Source organism: Mustelus asterias, chromosome 30, assembly GCF_964213995.1.
Source record: "Mustelus asterias chromosome 30, sMusAst1.hap1.1, whole genome shotgun sequence".
Classification (NCBI taxonomy): Eukaryota; Metazoa; Chordata; class Chondrichthyes; order Carcharhiniformes; family Triakidae; genus Mustelus; species Mustelus asterias.
In genome coordinates, this window is record NC_135830.1 from 19,707,168 (window position 1) to 19,724,591 (window position 17,424).

At 48.2% G+C, this 17,424-nt stretch overlaps 2 protein-coding genes across 2 annotated transcripts in view; one reads left to right on the top strand and one right to left on the bottom strand.

The window, feature by feature from the left end:
- The window catches only part of LOC144480944 (uncharacterized), a 117,809-nt gene that overhangs the window by 84,102 nt on the left and 16,283 nt on the right, over nt 1-17,424 (top strand). The window lies entirely within an intron of this gene.
- LOC144480833 (uncharacterized) lies at nt 7,046-11,603 on the bottom strand. Its single transcript, XM_078200455.1, has 2 exons — nt 10,603-11,603; nt 7,046-7,869 (listed from the first exon to the last, which is right to left on the bottom strand). The coding sequence occupies exon 2, from the start codon at nt 7,769-7,771 to the stop codon at nt 7,154-7,156; it is 618 nt and encodes a 205-aa protein (XP_078056581.1). The 5' UTR covers nt 7,772-7,869; nt 10,603-11,603; the 3' UTR covers nt 7,046-7,153.

The window sequence follows — 17,424 nt, forward strand, 5'->3', positions numbered from 1 at the left end:
CAAGACCTTCCTTTAAGAAATCCACACTGACCATCCCTGACAAGTCATACCTTTCTACGTGACAGTTAATCCTATCACTCAGGATTGATTCTACTAATTTGTCCACCACCGATGTAAGACTAACTGGTCTATAATTGTTTGGTATTTCCTTCGATCACTTTTTTAAAAATGGAACTATGTTCGCATTTTTCCAGTCAAAGAACAAAGAACAGTACAGCACAGGAAACAGGCCCTTCGGCCCTCCAAGCCTGTGCCGCTCCTTGGTCCAACTAGACCAATCGTTTGTATCCCTCCATTCCCAGGCTGCTCATGTGACTATCCAGGTAAGTCTTAAACGATGTCAGCGTGCCTGCCTCCACCACCCTACTTGGCAGCGCATTCCAGGCCCCCACCACCCTCTGTGTAAAAAACATCCCTCTGATATCTGAGTTATACTTCGCCCCTCTCACCTTGAGCCCGTGACCCCTCGTGATCGTCACCTCCGACCTGGGAAAAAGCTTCCTACTGTTCACCCTATCTATCCCCTTCATAATCTTGTACACCTCTATTAGATCTCCCCTCATTCTCCCATCTTTCCAGGGAGAACAACCCCAGTTTACCCAATCTCTCCTCATAGCTAAGACCCTCCATACCAGGCAACATCCTGGTAAACCTTCTCTGCACTCTCTCTAACGCCTCCACGTCCTTCTGGTAGTGCGGTGACCAGAACTGGACGCAGTACTCCAAATGTGGCCTAACCAGCGTTCTATACAGCTGCATCATCAGACTCCAGCTTTTATACCCTATACCCCGTCCTATAAAGGCAAGCATACCATATGCCTTCTTCACCACCTTCTCCACCTGTGTTGCCACCTTCAAGGATTTGTGGACTTGCACACCTGGGTCCCTCTGTGTTTCTATACTCCTGATGACTCTGCCATTTATTGTATAACTCCTCCCTACATTATTTCTTCCAAAATGCATCACTTCGCATTTATCCGGATTAAACTCCATCTGCCACCTCTCCGCCCAATTTTCCAGCCTTTCTATATCCTGCTGTATTGCCCGACAATGCTCTTCGCTATCTGCAAGTCCTCCAGTACCTCTCCTGTAGCTAGTGAGGATTTGAAAATCATCCTCGGAGCTTCTGCTATCTCCTTCCTGACCTCCTTCGCTAGCCAGGGGAACGGGGTCCATCTGATCCTGGTGAATATTCAATTTTCCAACCCTTTTTATGATTACAGAACATAGAACAGTACAGCACAGGGACAGGCACTTCAGCCCATGATGCTGTGCCAAACATGACGTCAAAAGGGCGGCACGGTAGCACAGTGGTTCGCGCTGCTGCCTCACAGCGCCAGGGACCCGGGTTCGATTCCCAGCTTGGGCCATTGTCTGTGTGGAGTCTGCATGTTCTCCCCGTGTCTGCGTGGGTTTCCTCCAGGTTTCCTCACACAGTCTGAAAGACGTGCTGCTTAGGTGCATTGGTCGTGCTAAATCCTCCCTCTGTGTACCCGAACAGGCGCCGGAGTGTGGCGACCAGGGGATTTTCAGACTTCATTGAAGTGTTAATGTAATGCATTTGTGACAATAATAAATAAACTTTAAATTAAACTAATCCCTTCTGCCTGCCCTTGGTCCATATCCTTTGCATATTCTTTGCATATTTGTGTGCTTACCTAAAAGCCCTTCAATGCCCCTGTTGTATCTGCCTCCACCGCCACCATTGGCAGCGCGTTCCAGACACCTACCACTTTCTGCGTAAAAAACCTGCCGCTCAGATCTCCTTTGAACTTTCCCCCTTCACCTTAAGTGCACCTTAGTATGAGACACTTCAACTCTGGAAAAGGATTCTGACTGTCAACCCTATCTATTCCTCTCATAATTTTATAGACATCGATCAAATCTCCCCTCAGTCTCCAGAGAAAACAGCCCTCGCTTGTCCAGCCTCTCCTTATAGCTCATACCTGGACGGCACAGTCATTCACACTTCTGCCTCACAGCGCCAGGGACCCGGGTTCGATTCCCAGCTTAGCTCACCGTGTGGAGTTTGCACATTCTCCCCGTGTCTGCGTGGGTTTCCTCCGAGTGCTCCGGTTTCCCCCCCCACAGTCCAAAGATGTGCGGGTTAGGTGGATTGGCCATGCTAAAATTGCCCCTCAGTGTCAGGGGGACTAGCTAGGATAAATGCATGGTTATGGGGATAAGGCCTGGGTGGGATTGTGGTCGGTGCAGACTCGATGGGCTGAATGGCCTCCTTCTACACTGTAGGTTTCTATAATTTTAATCCAGGCAGCATCCTGGTAAACCTCTTGTGCACCCTCTCCAAAGCCTCCATATCCTTCCTGTAATGTGGTGACTAGAATTGAGCGCAATACTCCAAGTGCAGCCTAACCAAAATTTTATAAAGCTGCAACATGACATCCTGACTCTTCTCAGTGCCCCAACCAATAAAGGCAAGCATGCCATGTGCCTTCTCTACCACCCTATCTACTTATGTGGCTCAGGGAGCTATTATCCCAGTGTTCCTCCTGGACTACCACATCTGCATCATCCCTTTCCTTTCTAAACATGGAGACAAAATATTCATCTACCCTTCCCACAGCCTCTACATCTACACACAAGTTCCCTTCTTCATCTCTGATAGGTCCCACTTTTTCCTGAACTAATCTTTTACTATAATATATCTTGGTAAAACATCATTGGCTTTTCTTTACCTTTACTTGTTAATCTTCTTTCATGCCCTCTCTTTGATTTCCTTATTCACTTTCTCCCTGCACTTCCTATAGTGAACCAGATGTTCTCCATTCACCAGCAATAAAAGTTTTTAAAGTTTATTTATTAGTGTCACAAGTAGGCTTACACTAATAGGATACACTAATCAGTGAACAAAGAACAATACAGCACAGGAACAGGCCCTTCGGCCCTCCAAGCCCCCGCCGCTCCCTGGTCCAAACTAGACCATTCTTTTGTATCCCTCCATTCCCACTCCGTTCATGTGGCTATCTCGATAAGTCTTAAACGTTCCCAGTGTGTCCGCCTCCACCACCTTGCCCGGCAGTGCAGTCCAGGCCCCCACCACCCTCTGTGTAAAATACGTCCTTCTGATATCCATGTTAAACCTCCCCCCCTTCACCTTGAACCTATGACCCCTCGTGAACGTCACCACCGACCCTGGGAAAAAGCTTCCCACCGTTCACCCTATCTATGCCTTTCATAATTTTATACACCTCTATTAGGTCGCCCCTCATCCTCCGTCTTTCCAGTGAGAACAACCCCAGTTTACCCAATCTCTCCTCATAACGAAGCCCTTCCATACCAGGCAACATCCTGGTAAACCTCCTCTGCACTCTCTCTAAAGTCCTTCTGGTAGTGTGGCGACCAGAACTGGACGCAGTATTCCAAATGCGGCCGAACCAACGTTCTATACAGCCGCAACATCAGACCCCCAACTTTTATACTCTATGCCCCGTCCTATAAAGGCAAGCATGCCATATGCCTTCTTCACCACCTTCTCCACCTGTGCCGTGAAGTTACTGTGAAAATCCCATAGTCGCCTGTGCTGAGAAAAGTGGAATGTTATAATTGCTGAAAGTAAACCTTTCAGTGTGAATTACAAGTTACATACAGAGGGATCTGGGCGTACAGCCCCACAGTTCCCTGAAAGTGGCAACACAAGTGGATAAAGTGGTCAGAGGGCACTTGCCTTCATCGGCTGGAGCGTAGAGTATAAAAATTGGCAAGTCATATTGCAGTGGTTGAGCACTTGAGTTAGTCCACATTTGAAATATTGCGTGCGGTTCCCGTCACAACACTACCAGAAGGGTGTGGAGGCTTTGGAGAGGGTACAGAAAAGGTTCGCGAGGGTGCCGTCTGGAGTACCGGGCTATGAGGAGAGGTGAGCCAAACTTGCTTTGTTTTCGCTTGAACATCACAGGCTGAGGGGCAACCCGATAGAAGTTCAAAATCGTGAGAGGCATGAATAGAATGGAGAATTGGGAGTCTTTTTTCCCAGGGTAGAAATGTCAATTATTAAGGGACAAAGAGGGCTGTTTGTCATTTTCATAAATGACCTGGATGAGGAAGTGGAGGGATGGGTTGGTAAGTTTGCCGACGACACGAAGGTTGGTGGGGTTGTGGATAGTCTGGGGGGATGTCAGAAGTTACAGAGGGACATAGATAGGATGCAAGACTGGGCGGAGAAGTGGCAGATGGACTTCAACCCACATAAATGCGTAGTGGTCCATTTTGGCAGGTCAAATGGGATGAAGGAGTACAATATAAAGGGAAAGACTCTTAGTACGGTAGAGGATCAGAAGGACCTTGGGGTCCGGGTCCATAGGACTCTGAAATCGGCCCCGCAGGTGGAGGAGGTGGTTAAGAAGGTGTATGGTGAGCTGGCCTTTATTAATCGAGGGATTGAGTTTAGGAGTCCGGGGATAATGATGCAGCTATATAAGACCCTCGTCAGACCCCATTTGGAGTACTGTGCTCAGTTCTGGTCGCCTCACTATAGGAAGGATGTGGAAAAGATTGAAAGGGTGCAGAGGAGATTTACAAGGATGTTGCCTGGATTGAGTGGCATGCCTTATGAGGATAGGCTGAGGGAGCTCGGTCTTTTCTCCTTGGAGAGACGAAGGATGAGAGGAGACCTAATAGAGGTGTACAAGATGTTGAGAGGCATAGATCGGGTGGACTCTCAGAGGCTTTTTCCCAGGGTGGAAATGTCTGCTACGAGAGGACACAGGTTTAAGGTGCTGGGGGGTAGGTACAGGGGAGATGTTAGGGGGAAGTTTTTCACACAGAGGGTGGTGGGCGAGTGGAATCGGCTGCCGTCAGTGGTGGTGGAGTCGAACCCAATAGGACTTAAGAGACTCCTGGATGAGTACATGGGAATTAAGAGGATGGAGGGTTATAGGTAGGTCTAGAAGGTAGGGATGTGTTCGGCACAACTTGTGGGGCCGAAGGGCCTGTTTGTACTGTAGTTTTTCTATGTTCTACATAGGTTTACAGTAAAAGGGGGAAAGTTAAAAGATGTGAGAGGCAGGTTTTTTATACAGAGGGTGGTTGCTGCTTGGAATGAGGTGCCAGAGAAGGTGGTAGAAGCAGATACAAGAGTAACGTTTAAGAGGCATTTTGACAGATACGTGTAAAGGTAGGGAATCGAGGGATACGGACCACATAGAGGCAAAAGTTTTTTTAAGTTCGTTTATTTATGTCACAAGTCGGCTGACATTAACACTGCAATGAAGTTACTGTGAAAATCCCCGAGTCACCACACACTCCTGTGCCTGTTCGGGTTACACTGAGGGAGAATTTAGCACGGCCAATGCACCCTAACCGGCACGTCTTTCGGACTGTGGGAGGAAACCCGGAGGAAACCCACGCCGACACGGGGAGAACGTGCAAACTCCACGCAGTGACCCGAGCCGGGAATCGAACCTGGGTCCCTGGCGCTGTGAGGCAGCCACTGTGCCGCCATGTGTGTCAGCATCATGTGTCAGCGCAGGCTTGATGGGCCAAAGGGCCTGTACTGTCTTGCTTTTTGTTCTTTTTCATTTGTTACTGAATTTCATCCATTCAGCACAAGACAACATCTGAGATTAATCGTGAGATTAAGCAGGGCAGTGAGAAAGAAAATTCAGTGTCAGGTTTGGGGGAGGTGGGACTTGTAGCTGAAGGTTTCAGAATTGAATTAAACATGGGAGTAAGAAAAGATTTGTAAAGAATCTATCTAATTCAGCCTTAAAAATATTTAATAACCCAGCCACCACTGTGACAATCATAGGAACCCTACAGTACAGAAAGAGGCCATTCGGCCCATCGAGTCTGCACCGACCACAATCCCACCCAGGCCCTACCCCCATATCCCTACATATTTTACCCGCTAATCCCTCTAACCTACACATCTCAGGACACTAAGGGGCAACTTTAGCATGGCCAATCAACCTAACCCGCACATCTTTGGAGTGTGGGAGGAAACCGGAGCACCCGGAGGGAAACCCACGCAGACACGAGGAGAATGTGCAAACTCCACACAGACAGTGACCCGAGCCGGGAATCGAACCCGGGTCCCCGGAGCTGTGAAGCAGCAGTGCTAACCACAGTGCTACCGTGCCGCCCCTGTGCTGGGGGGAAGAGAATTCCAGAGACCAACAAACCGCTGCGAGAAATGGTAAAATGATCATGTGGTTAAAAAGCTGCAGCGATTGAGATGCCTTTGTCACAGTCACATCGGATATCATTTCATAGAATTGAATCCCTACGGTGCAGAGGGAGGCTATTCGGCCCATCAAGCCTGCACCAACAATCCTGCTGTGACACAACTTTAAGAAGTGTTTTACGCATGTTATATCCGCAGTTATAAGCAGGCACTGAGCTGTCTATCCTTTTATTGCTGCTAAAAGGCATGTAATGGGCCTTTTTTATTGTTAATTTGGGCCTAACGCAGTGTCCTGAGTTTACAACCCTTTTGAAATGTCTGGTTTGCCACTGATTTGACAGGCCAAGGGTCAGGTGGTTCCTTCATAGGGAAATCCATTGTTACTTCCAGTTCGGCTCGTGAGAAGCTATTTGGAATCCAGACTGAAAAGCAGTGTGTTTCTGTCTCTCTCCCTGGAAATTTAGCTCCCGGTGGCTGACTAGCTGAGGCAAGGCGTGCCCCTGTCTCTTGGAAGTGTGCTGAAAGTACCAGGGTCGGAAGGGCCTTAGCGTTTTCAACTCACCATTCGAAGGAGTAAACCACAAGAGGGGTTTTGGAAAGTTGCAAGATCCGGCAACACGCGAGAATACTTATTTTTTTCTGTGCGAAACCTAGGGCGGGTGTGTTTGTTTGGCTGGAATACACGGTTGCTTTTTTCTTGCTTGTAATTGGTAAAAAGTTATTGCTAATTTTCTTTCCATGTGTTAAATAAACTTTGTTTGATAAAACTTCCCTAGTGGGTCGTTTGAATCATACCCAGAGTGAAACATCGCATGATCCCCTGCGCCAAAATTCAAAGTACAAAATTGAGGCTAGGCTGACAGCATAAAAGATCTTGAAGTTTCTGAGACAAAAAAGAAACTGGACCTTCACCAGAATATAAAGGTTGGAGTTTATTATCAGTAGAAACAAGCCCCGGTGAACATGGTTCAGTCCTGGATGCAACAAATGAGCAACATCCAATTTCTGTCATTATTCGTGAACTCGCTGGTGTCTCAGCAGGTTGGAGGAAAAAGTAAATCTCACCCCACAATCACTGCAGGTGAACGGCCTCTCCCTGGTGTGAACCCGCTGGTGTCTCACCAGACAGGACGATCGAGTGAATCCCTTCCCGCACACTGAGCAGGTGAACGGTCTCTCTCCGGTGTGTGTCCGCTGGTGCACAGTGAGTTGAGAAGATCGCTTGAACCCAGTCCCGCAGTCAGAGCACCGGAACGGTCTCTCATCGGTGTGAACGCGCTGATGCGTCATCAGCTCGCCGGAGCTTTTGTAGCGTTTCTCGCAGTCTGGACATTTGAAAGGTCTCTCGTCAGAGTGACTGCGCTGGTGCTGCAGCAGGTTGGGTAAGTTAGCAAATTCCTTCCCGCACACGGAGCAGGTGAACGGCCTCTCCCCGGTGTGACTGCGTCGATGGGTTTCCAACTCAAACGGATAATTGCACCTCTTGCCGCAGACACCACACTGATACGGTTGCTCCCCGGTGTGAGAGCGCTTGTGTCTCGACAGGCTGGACGATTGGCTGAAGCTTCGTCCACACACAGAACACCTGTACGACCTCTCCCCGCTGCGAATGCTGCTTTTCCCTTCCATGTTCAAAAATGCTATGATGTTCGGGTTAGGATAAATCAGTCACCTCTGTCAGATCCTGATGAGATCTTCGAGTTTCCTTGTGATATTCCTCAAATGTCCTGCACAAAAATGGGATGTGAGAGAAAACACAAAGGCGCTTTGTGAAATTGAGCTGAATGAATCTGGTCATTTGTGGGGCCGCACTGGGAAAAAGTGACCATGAAAACTGCTGGATTGTTGCAAAAACACAACTGGTTCACTCATGTCCTTCAGCGAAGGGAACCTGCCATCCGGTCTGGGCCCCCACAAGACTCTGACCTCCGTAGGAAGAGAGAGAAAACAATAGAGGGAGGGGCAAGGGGAGAGTAAATTTAAATCTATGTAACTAAACCAGGACTTGCTGGAGACTCTCATCCCCTCAACCTCGAGCACTGAGAAGGACCAGGGTAGCAAGTGTACGTGAACACCATACCTCCAGGTTCCTCTTCAAGTCGCACATTGTCCTGATCTGTCTCATGTTCAGTACTGGAAAAGTGTAATTTTTCTCTATGGGGGGCACGGTGGTTAGCGCTGCTGCCTCACAGCGCCAGGGACCCGGGTTCAATTCCTGGCTTGGATCACTGTCTGTGCGGAGTCTGCATGTTCCCCCCATGTCTGCATGGGTTTCCTTCGGGTGCTCGAGATTCCTACTACAGTCCTAAAGACATGCTGGGTAGGTACATTGGCCATGCTAAATTCTCCCTCAGTGTAACCGAACAGGAGCCAGAGTGTGGCAACTAAGGGATTTTCACAATAACTTTATTGCAGTGTTAATGTCAGCCAACTTGTGACACTAATAAATAAATAAATGAATGGATGTTGAGACAAAAGCCACCATCCGCAATCCCTGCTACACACTCCACTCCCTAATCACCCACTCCATCTCATGCCCTGATGACTGTCTGAAGTTAGTAATTGGAGGCCCTTCTGAGGTCGAAAAGCTTTTGCATTTAGTTTTAGCTGATCTTGTTTGCATTTGGAGACAGGGGGACTGAATATCTGGAAATGGTCAAGAGCTTCAGGATTTTAGGTGTCCAGATCACTAACAACCTGTTCTGGTCCCTCCACGCCGACGCTATAGTTAAGAAAGCCCCACCAACGCCTCAACTTTCTCAGGAGGCCAAGGAAATTCAGCATGTCCACTATGACTCTCACCAACTTTTACAGATGCACCATAGAGAGCATTCTTTCTAGTTGTATCACAGCTTGGTATGGGGCTCCTGCTCTGCCCAAGACTGCAAAAAACTACAAAGGGTCGTGAACGTAGCCCAATCCATCACTCAAAGCAGCCTCCCATCCATTGACTCCGTCTACACTTCCCGCTGCCTCGGAAAAACAGCCAGCATAATTAAGGACCCCTGACATATCCTTTTCCACCTTCTTCCATCGGGAAAAAAATAACAAAAGTCTGAGGTCACATACCAACCGACTCAAGAACAGCTTCTTCCGTTGCTGCCTTTTGAATCGACTTATCTTATATTAAGTCGATCTTTCTCTACACCCTAGCTGTGGCTGTAACACTATATTCTGCACCCTCTCCCTTCCTTCTCCCCTATGTACTCTATGAACGGTATGCTTTGTCTGTGTAGCACACAAGAAACAATACTTTTCACTGTACCCCAATACATGTGACAGTAACAAATCATAGAAAGAAATCATAGAAACCCTACAGTACAGAAGGAGGCCATTCGGCCCATCGAGTCTGCACCGACCACAATCCCACCCAGGCCCTACCCCCATATCCCTACATATTTACCCACTAATCCCTCTAACCAACACATCCTAGGACACTAAGGGCAATTTTAGCACAGCCAATCAACCTAACCCGCACATCTTTGGACTGTGGGAGGAAACCGGAGCACCCGGAGGAAACCCACGCAGACACGAGGAGAATGTGCAAACTCCACACAGACAGTGACCGGGGTTGGGAATCGAACCCAGGTCCCTGGAGCTGTGAAGCAGCAGTGCTAACCACTGTGCTACCGTGCCGCCCAAATCAAATCAAGTCAAATCAAATAATTTTTTAAAACCTTGCTGACGAAGGAAGCTGCGTCAAAGGCGCTATAGAAATGCAAGCTGATGTCCTTGACCGGGACATGCATCACCGTCCCTTCATCCACGAAATAATCCTATGAAATAGTAAATAAAATCCCATGAAATAAAAAATTCAAAAACGCTTGCTGATTTAGAATCAGTGTCACAGGCACAATAACAGTGAGTTGACATTGTTAACGTGGGCACATGTTACTGACCCTTCATCACCACGGGTGAGGGGTGGGGGGAATCCAGTAACTCCTTATTTAACATCAGCATCTTCTTCGCTGTGCTTCAAGAAGCTCCATCAACATATTTACAATTAGCCACTGAGGGAATTAACAGGACATCTTATCTTGTTAAGGTTTTTAAATTCATTTGTGGGACATGGGCGTCGCTGGCTGGGCCCAGCATTTACTGCCCATCCGTAGTTGCCCCTTGGAGGGCAGTTGAGAGTCAACCACATTGCTGTGTGGCTCTGGAGTCACATGTAGGCCAGACCGGGTAAGGACGGCAGATTTCCTTCCTTAAAGAACCAGATGGGTTTTTCCGACAATGGTTTCACCGTCATCAGTAGATTCTTAATTCCAGATTTTTTTTATTGAATTCAAATTCCACCATCTGCCGAGGCGGGATTCGAACCCGGGTCCCCAGAACTTTAACAGCTTCTGGAATAATAGTCTGGCGATAATACCACTAGGCCATCACCTCCCAGTAAATGATACCCACAAGCCCATTAAAATATCTACATATATAGATTAAAACCTCCATAGAATTACCTGTTTCTGAAGATATTCTATGACTGAATGGACAATGTCTATTGAACAACCCCGATCTCCGTGAGAATCCACCGTCCCTGATAATCCCACATTGGAAATTGATGGGCCCGGCTACTCTCAAACAGCGCTGGAGGTTAAACCCAGAAACCTCTCCTCTGCCTCTGGGTCCAGGTCAAGCTGAAACAAGTAAAACCCACACAGGAGGCCAGGGAGCGACTTCTTCACCCAACCTCCCAACCTAATGCAAACCGGCTCTTCTCAAAGACAAAGAACTGACAAAGGGTCATCTAGATTTAAGACGTTAGCCCTGTTCTCTCCCCGCAGATGCTGTCAGACCTGCTTAGATTTTCCAGCATTTTCTGGGGGTTTTTTTGTTGCTTGTGCTTCTCGACTTGGTTCTGTGGGTAATCCCAGGAATAAAGTTTTTAATGGTTTCTAAATTTATTTATTAGTGTCACAAGTAGGCTTACATTAACACTGCAATGAAGTTACTGTGAAAATCCTCTAGTCGCCACAATCCGGCGCCTGTTCGGGTTACACTGAGGGAGAATTTAGCAGTGGCCGATGCACCCTAACCAGCATTTTTTTTCGGGCTGTAGGACGAAACCAGAGGATACCCACGCAGACACGGGGACAAAGTGCAGACTCCTGCAGAGACCGTGACGCGAGCTGGGAATCGAACCTGGGTCTCCTGGTGCTGTGAGGCAGCAGCGCTAACCACTGTGCCACCCTCAATATTGTCTACTGTCCGCCCCCGCTCGCGGCCCCTGTCTATTGTCCCCGCTCGCGGCTCCCTGTCTATTGTCCCCGCTCGCGGCCCCCTGTCTATTGTCCCCGCTCGCGGCTCCCTGTCTATTGTCCCCGCTCGCGGCTCCCTGTCTATTGTTCCCACCCACGCCTCGCGGCCGCTGGGAGCACACATTCGCTCTCATTGCGCCTGCGCCCAGCCTGGAGCCTCACCGCGCACGCTCCGAGTCGGCCGCCTCACCCGCGCATGCTCCGAGGGTGCTCCAGGTGGATGGGGAGATGGGTCTTTGGAAGCCACAATGGGCAACAGGGCGCAGGGGGGGCGAATTGAATACGGCGGGTGGATGGGAGACTTTCTAAACATGTTGTGTAGACGGCAAACCTCCCAAAACGAGATTCTGGGTTTGCATAGAGCAGTGCCTCCACTCCCAGTTACACACATAGTTACATCTATGTTTAGTTATAGCTGCACCCTGGCCATGACTGTGACACTACATTCTGCACTCTCTCCTTTCCTTCTCTATGAACGGTATGCTTTGCAGAACGCGCAAAAAAAAACAATACTTTGCACCGTGTCCTCATACACATGACAATCATAGAAACCCTACAGTGCAGAAGGAGGCCATTCGGCCCATCGAGTCTGCACCGACCACAATCCCACCCAGGCCCTACCCCCACATATTTACCCGCTAATCCCTCTAACCTACACATCCCAGGACTCGAGGGGAAATTTTTAACCTGGCCAATCAACCTAACCCGCACATCTGTGGACGGAAACCGGAGCACCAGGAGGAAACCCACGCAGACACGAGGAGAATGTGCAAACTCCACACAGACAGTGACCCGAGCCGGGAATCGAACCCGGGACCCCGGCGCTGTGAAGCAGCAGTGCTAACCACTGTGCTACCGTGCCGCCCCAATAATAACCGCCCCGACCAATAATAAATCAAATCGGGCGGCACGGTAGCACAGTGGTTAGCACTGCTGCTTCACAGCTCCAGGGAATCCTAGGTTCGATTCCCGGCTCGGGTCACCGTCTGTGTGGAGTTTGCACATTCTCCTCGTGTCTGCGTGGGTTTCCTCCGGGTGCTCCGGTTTCCTCCCACAGTCCAAAGATGTGCGGGTTAGGTTGATTGGCCGTGCTAAAATTGCCCCTTAGTGTCCTGAGATGCGTAATTAGAGGGATTAGCGGGTAAAATATGTAAGGATATGGGGATAGGGCCTGGGTGGGATTGTGGTCGGTGCAGACTCGATGGGCCGAATGGCCTCTTTCTGCACTGTCGGGTTCTATGGTTCTAAATCGAATCAGTGCAATGGACAAAGAGTTATCCTAAACGTTGGCTCTATTCTCTCTCCACAGTTGCTGTCAGACCTGCTGAGATTTTGCAGCATTTTCTGTTTTCATTTCAGGTTCCGGCATCCGCAGTATTTTGCCTTTATCTTAAAAGTTGCACCCTTCTTTTCAAATGTCTCCATGGTCCTGTCACTCCTTCGCTCCAGCCACGCGCAGCCTCTGATGACTCTCACTAATTTTTACCGATGCTCCAAAGAAAGCATTCTCTCCGGATGTATCACAGCTTGGTATGGCTCCTGCTCTGACCAAGACCGCAAGAAGTCACAAAGGGTTGTAAACGCAGCCCAGTCCATCACACGCCCTTATAAAACCTCAGCAGCACATCCCTGCTTCTGTATTCTAGTCCTCTCAAAATGAATACTAACATTGCATTTGCCTTCCTAACTACCAACTGAACCTGCAAGTAAACCTTAAGAGAATCCTGAGCGAGGACTCTCAAGTCCTTTTGTGCTTCTGATTTCTGAATTCACTCCCCACTTAGATACCACACTGGAAGCATGGAGCTCAACTTAAAAGTAAAATGAAAGTTTATCTATTAATCACAATAGGCTTACAGTAACACTGCAATGAAGTTACTGTGAAAATCCCCTAGTCGTCACACTCCGGCACCTGTTTGGGAGGTGGCGACTGAGGGAGAATTTAGCATGGCCAATGCACCTAACCCGCACATCTTTCAGACTGTGGGAGGAAACCGGAGTACCCAGAGGAAACCCACGCAGACAGAGGGAGAACGTTCAAACTCCTCACAGACAGTGACCCAAGTCGGGAATCAATCCCGGGTCCCTGGCGCTGTGAATCATAGAATCATAGGAACCCTACAGTGCAGAAGGAGGCCATTCGGCCCATCGAGTCTGCACCGACCACAATCCCACCCAGGCCCTACCCCCACATATTTTTACCCACTAATCCCTCTAACCTACGCATCTCAGGACTCTAAGGGGCAATTTTTAACCTGGCCAATCAACCTAACCCGCACATCTTTGGACTGTGGGAGGAAACCGGAGCACCCGGAGGAAACCCACGCAGACACGAGGAGAATGTGCAAACTCCACACAGACAGTGACCCGAGCCGGGAATCGAACCCAGGACCCTGGAGCTGTGAAGCAGCAGTGCTAATCACTGTGCCACCATGCCACCCCAAAGGGGCATGAATGAAGCTCAGTCCATCACGCAAACCAGCATCCTACCCTTTGACTCTGTCTACACTTCCTGCTGCCTCGAGAAAGCAGCCAGCATAATCAAGACCCCCGCGCACCCCGGACATACTCTGTCCACCTTCTTCCATCGGGAAAAAGATGTAGAAGTCTGAGGACACGTACCATCGGACTCAAGAACAGCTTCTTCCCTGCTGCTATCAGACTTTTGAATGGACCTACTTTATGGATCAACTTTAGTTGATCTTTCTCTGCACCCTAGCTGTGACTGTAACAGTACATTCTGCACCCTCTCCTCTATAAACAGTAAGCTTTGTATAGTGTGCAAGAAACAATACTTTTCACTGTATACTAATACAAGTGACAATAATAAAATCAAATTTTCTCAAGAGGCTAAGGAAATCTGGCATATCCGCTATGATCATAGAAACCCTACAGTGCAGAAGGAGGCCATTCGGCCCATCGAGTCTGCACCGACCACAATCCCACCCAGGCCCTACCCCCACATATTTTACCTGCTAATCCCTCTAACCTACACATCTCAGGACTCTAAGGGGCAATTTTTAACCTGGCCAATCAACCTAACCCGCACATCTTTGGACTGTGGGAGGAAACCGGAGCACCCGGAGGAAACCCACGCAGACACGAGGAGAATGTGCAAATTCCACACAGACAGTGACCCGAGCCAGGAATCGAACCCGGGACCCTGGAGCTGTGAAGCAGCAGTGCTAACCACTGTGCTACCGTGCCGCCCAACATTTACAGATGCACCCAGAGAAAGCATGTGACAATCATAAATCAAATCAAATCAAAATGTATCCGCACTCACCTCATTCTGGTTTCTTTAGCACCCCTGATTTTAACTCCATCACCGTTTGTGGCTGTGTCCAGTCATGAAACTGAAATTCCCCCCCCCCCCTCTAAACTCCTCCATTTCTCCTTAAAGACGTTTGTTAAAATCAGCTTCTCTAATCAAGCTTTTGACCATCCATCATATTATCATCCTATGTGACTCATGTCAATTTTTCTCTTTTTGAAACTTCTCTGAAACATCTTGGGATGTTTTATTACATTAAATGTGTGATTATAAACGTGTGTTACTGTTTATTGGCACTCATTTTGTGCATAATAAGATTCCACAAACAGCTATCAGATGACTAATCGTAATGTATTCGTTGGAATTTAGAAGGCTGAGGGGGGATCTTATAGAGACCTATAAGATAATGAAGGGGCTGGATAGGGTAGAGGTGGAGAGATTCTTTCCACTTAGAAAGGAAACCAGAACTAGAGGGCACAGCCTCAAAATAAAGGGGGGTCAGTTTAGGACAGAGTTGAGGAGGAACTTCTTCTCTCAGAGGGTGGTGAATCTCTGGAATTCTCTGCCCACTGAAGTGGTGGAGGCTACCTCGTTGAATATGTTTAAATCACGGATAGATGGATTCCTGATCGGTAAGGGAATTAGGGGTTATAGGGATCAGGCGGGTAAGTGGAACTGATCGCGGCATGGTGGCGCAGTGGTTAGCACTGCTGCTTCACAGCTCCAGGGTCCCGGGTTCGATTCCCGGTTCGGGTCACTGTCTGTGTGGAGTTTGCACATTCTCCTCGTGTCTGCGTGGGTTTCCTCCGGGTGCTCCGGTTTCCTCCCACAGTCCAAAGATGTGCGGGTTAGGTTGATTGGCCAGGTTAAAAATTGCCCCTTAGAGTCCTGGGATGCGTAGGTTAGAGGGATTAGTGGGTAAATATGTGGGGGTAGGGCCTGGGTGGGATTCTGGTCGGTGCAGACTTGATGGGCCGAATGGCCTCCTTCTGCACTGTAGGAATTCTATGATTTCTATGATCCACTTCAGATCAGCCATGATCTTATTGAATGGCGGGGCAGGCTCGAGGGGTTAGATGGCCTACTCCTGCTCCTATTTCTTATGTTCTTAATCCAGTTTTTATGGTGGTGTTTAGTTGAAACAGGAATGTTGGTGCCACTACAGCAGGAGAACACCCCTGTGGAGAGTACGTGGAGTTATTGAGCTGTCCTGAGCTAAGAGTGGATCTGGTCGAACTGTCGGGCCTGAGGTGTACCTTGAAGAACCCGCTGATATAAAAAAGCAAAATACTGCGGATGCTGGAATCTGAAAAAACAGAAAATGCTGGAAAATCTCAGCAGATCTGACACTATCTGTGGGGAGACACAGTTATGAACATCCAGACTCGAAACGTCGGCTCTATTCTCTCCCCACTGATGCTGTTGGACCTGCTGAGATTTTCCAGTGCTTTCTGTTTTTGTCGTTAAGACCCCGCTGTCTGGGATCTTTCCTCTTAATTCACTGACTTACAGCTGAAGTTGTTCCTGATCAGTCAGTCAAATAATTAACTTTGAATGTCAATCCCGATTTAATGTTTGGAGCAAAATCTAAAACTTTACATCAGCTGTAAAAGAGAAAGAAAGTTCTTGTGTTGATTTGGAACCTTTCACTCCCTCAGAACATCCCTCAGTGATTCACAGTCAATGATAGATTTTGGATTTGATTTGATTTGATTTAGAAACATAGAAAAACTACAGCACAAACAGGCCCTTCAGCCCCACAAGTTGTGCCGAACACATCCCTACCTTCTAGACTACCTATAACCCTCCATCCTATTACCTTCCATGTACTCATCCAGGAGTCTCTTAAAAGACCCTATTGAGTTCGCCTCCACCACCACTGACGGCAGCCGATTCCACTCGCCCACCACCCTCTGAGTGAAAAACTTCCCCCGCACATCTCCCCTGTACCTACCCCCCAGCACCCTAAACCTGTGTCCTCTCGTAGCAGACCAATTTATCATTGTCGCATGTATTGGGATACAGTGAAAAGTGTTGTTTCTTGCACGCTATACAGGCAAAGCATACCGTTCATAGAGTACAGAGGGGAGAAGGATTTGATTTATCATTGTCCCATATGTTTAGTATACAGTGAAAAGTATTGTTTCTTGTACGTTATACAGACAAAGCACACCTTTCATAGAGGAGAGTGCAGAATGGAGTCTTTCAGTCATAGCTAGGGTGTAGAGAAAGATCAACTTAATGCGAGGTAGGTCCATTCAAAAGTCTGATGGCAGCAGGGAAGAAGCTGTTCTTGAGTCGGTTGGTACTAGACCCCAGACTTTTGTATCTTTTTCTCGACGGAAGAAAGTGGAAGAATGTCCGTTGTGTGTTGGGTCCTTAACTATGCTGGCTGCTTTTCTGAGGCAGCGGGAAATGTAGACAGAGTCGATGGATGGGAGGCTGGTTTGCGTGATGGACTGGGCTACATTCACAACCTTTTGTAGTTTCTAGTGGTCTTGGGCAGAGCAGGAGCCCATACCAAGCTGTGATACAACCAGAAAGAATGCTTTCTATGGTTCACCTGTAAAAGTTGGTTAGGGTGATAGCTGACATGCCAAATTTCCTTAGTCTTCTGAGAAAGTAGAGGCGTTGGAAGAATGAAGAGAGGCAGGATAAACTAAATGGGACCATTTTAAACAGAATTCAGGAACAGAATGACCAGGGAGTGGTTGTACACAAATCTCAAAATCCATCAGGACAGGCTGATC

What these genes read in the sequence shown, in the direction of transcription:
- LOC144480833 (XM_078200455.1), bottom strand. Translation starts at nt 7,771, where the DNA reads ATGGAAGGGAAAAGCAGCATTCGCAGCGGGGAGAGGTCGTACAGGTGT.